General features: G+C 48.5%; 1 protein-coding gene across 1 annotated transcript in view; it reads left to right on the top strand.

The window, feature by feature from the left end:
• Positions 1–2,227, top strand: part of BRD9 (bromodomain containing 9) — a 35,909-nt gene that overhangs the window by 14,489 nt on the left and 19,193 nt on the right. The window contains exon 10 of the mRNA XM_008576980.1: positions 329–461. Coding sequence (XP_008575202.1) covers positions 329–461 — 133 coding nt within the window. The remainder of the gene's footprint in view (positions 1–328; positions 462–2,227) is intronic.

Genomic DNA, 2,227 nt, shown 5'->3' with positions numbered 1-2,227 from the left:
GTAAGCTGACCGGTTAGTGCCCTCTGCCTGCACTGCGAAGCTCTTGTGCTTGTCAGAGTTCACTCCCTTACAGCATGTTAGGTCAGTTCCCTGCAGCTTTTGGCCCATGGAGGTAAAGCAAGGCTGATGAGTTGATCCTTCTGGTTGTGTACGGGAAGCTTTTCCTACTTTAGCAACACTCGGGAGCAAGAACTTCAGACAAAAGTAGAAAGGAGGGACCGGCTGTGTGGGTAGGTGAGGTTGGCCAGCCCAGGGCAGAAGCTGAGTGCGGCCTGTGCCAGGTGTCCTCGAGCGAAGACCTGATGTCGTTTCTTTTCCTTTTCCTTAGTCACGTTTCTCTCTAGTGCCAGTACTGCACTTTCAATGCAGAACAATTCAGTGTTTGGGGACTTGAAGTCAGATGAAATGGAGCTGCTATATTCGGCCTACGGAGATGAGACGGGCGTGCAGTGTGCGCTGAGGTGAGCCGTGTGTGGGCCCTGCTTGTGCACGTGTGGGAGGAAGCCACTGCAGCAGGTCCAGGCGGCAGCAGGGATTTCCATGTTGTCAGGAATCCACGCTGGTCTGCTGCGGGCCCTGTTGAGATTCCGAAACTTATTCACAATCTGTAGAAGGCTATGATTCAGGCTGTAGCTCAGGAAAGAGTTTTGTTTTACAATTGTATGGAAATGTGTTTCTCTGTGACTGCATTAGTCAGCTAGGGATGCCACAACAAAGTCCCACAGATGGGGTGGCTTAAACAACAGACAGGTGTTCTCTCACAGGCCTGGAGGCTGGGTGTCTCAGACCAAGGTATCTTCAGGGCTGGTTTCTCCTGAGGCCACTCTCCTTGGCTGGTAGATGGCTGTTTTCTCCCTGTGTCCTTACGTGGTCTTCCCTCTTTGTGTTCTGTTTTTTGTTTTCTGTCACGAAGTAGAAGTGGGTCACTCTTGAAGAATTTTAGTAATTTTTTATAAGGAAAATAACTTAATTTTCTTAGCTTCTAAGAGATGGAATCTTTCCATATCAGACCTTTGTTTTATTCCTGAAAGAATGCAGAGTATATTTGAAAAATAAACAAGAATTCAGTTAGTCCCTAACAAAAGAAAGGAATATCTGACCAAGACTCTTGGGATAAAAAAATGTAAAAGTGGAAAACTGAGGAGGAAATTTTTTTTGAGAGAAGGTGGCGTCTTTATACATTTTCTGTCACTTAGACTACTTTAAACTGGAAAATTTATAAAGAAAAAATTTCTTATGGTTTTAGGGGCTGGGAAGTCCAAAGTCGAGGGGCACATCTGGGGAGGCCCTCTTCCTGGTGGGGACGCTGTAGAGTCTCGGGGTGTGCAGGCAGTGTCACAGTCCAAGGGCTGAGTGTGCTGATATGCCCACTTCCTCTCCTCATGAAGCTGCCACTCTACTCTCATGGTAACCCTCAAATCCATGAGTGGATTAATCTGTCCATGAGGGTATAGACCTCACAATCCAGTCTCCTCTTTCAACTACCACATTGGGGATTAAGTCTCAGCCTGAGTATTGGAGGGGACACATTCAGCCACAGCAGACGGTGTCATAAGTCAGAAACCAAAGGCCTGGTGATTCCCCACCCCGCCTCTCTGTCACTCACTGGGGAACCCCCAGCCAGACTGGGCTCTACAGGTGTCGGTGCCCCTCATGTTACCCCATTAGCGGCTCCCGGCTCTTCAAGGATGCCAGTGCCCCGTTGTTAAGGAGGCAGTTGTCACCAGATGACTAGAACGTGCACAGGTTCTCTGTGTTGTGCAGCAGAGGTCATAGCAGTGGCGCTGTGGGCGCCACAGGAAAGCAGGTGGCACAGGCCTGGGGCAGGCTGGGCGCACACCCTGCAGATCCTGTCCTGGGGCACCTCTGGCCCAGGGGTGCACGCACACGGAATGTGATAGTGTGTTGCTGCCCTTCACACAGTCCTGTCGGGCTGTTTCACATCATCACAGTTTAGCTTCTAGACCAGCAACCCTCCTTGTTCCTGTACGTGAAGGTCTTTGACATCTGGGGACTGGATTTTTGCTTCCTGCCCACTTTGAATTTTGTTTACCTATTTTATTTTATTTTATTACTCTAATGCATTTATATGGTCAGAAAATGAAAGTGATACTAACGGTGTACATTGGAAGCCTCCTGTGTGTCCCCTCTGCTCCACTCCCACCAGGAGGCAGCTGCTCACCACCACCTCTGTACTTTTTTTTTTTTTTTTTTTTTTTTTTTTTTT

The sequence above is a fragment of the Galeopterus variegatus genome, unplaced genomic scaffold (genome assembly GCF_000696425.1).
Source record: "Galeopterus variegatus unplaced genomic scaffold, G_variegatus-3.0.2 Scaffold1437, whole genome shotgun sequence".
Lineage (NCBI taxonomy): Eukaryota > Metazoa > Chordata > Mammalia > Dermoptera > Cynocephalidae > Galeopterus > Galeopterus variegatus.
This window is presented reverse-complemented; position numbering and strand designations above follow the sequence as displayed.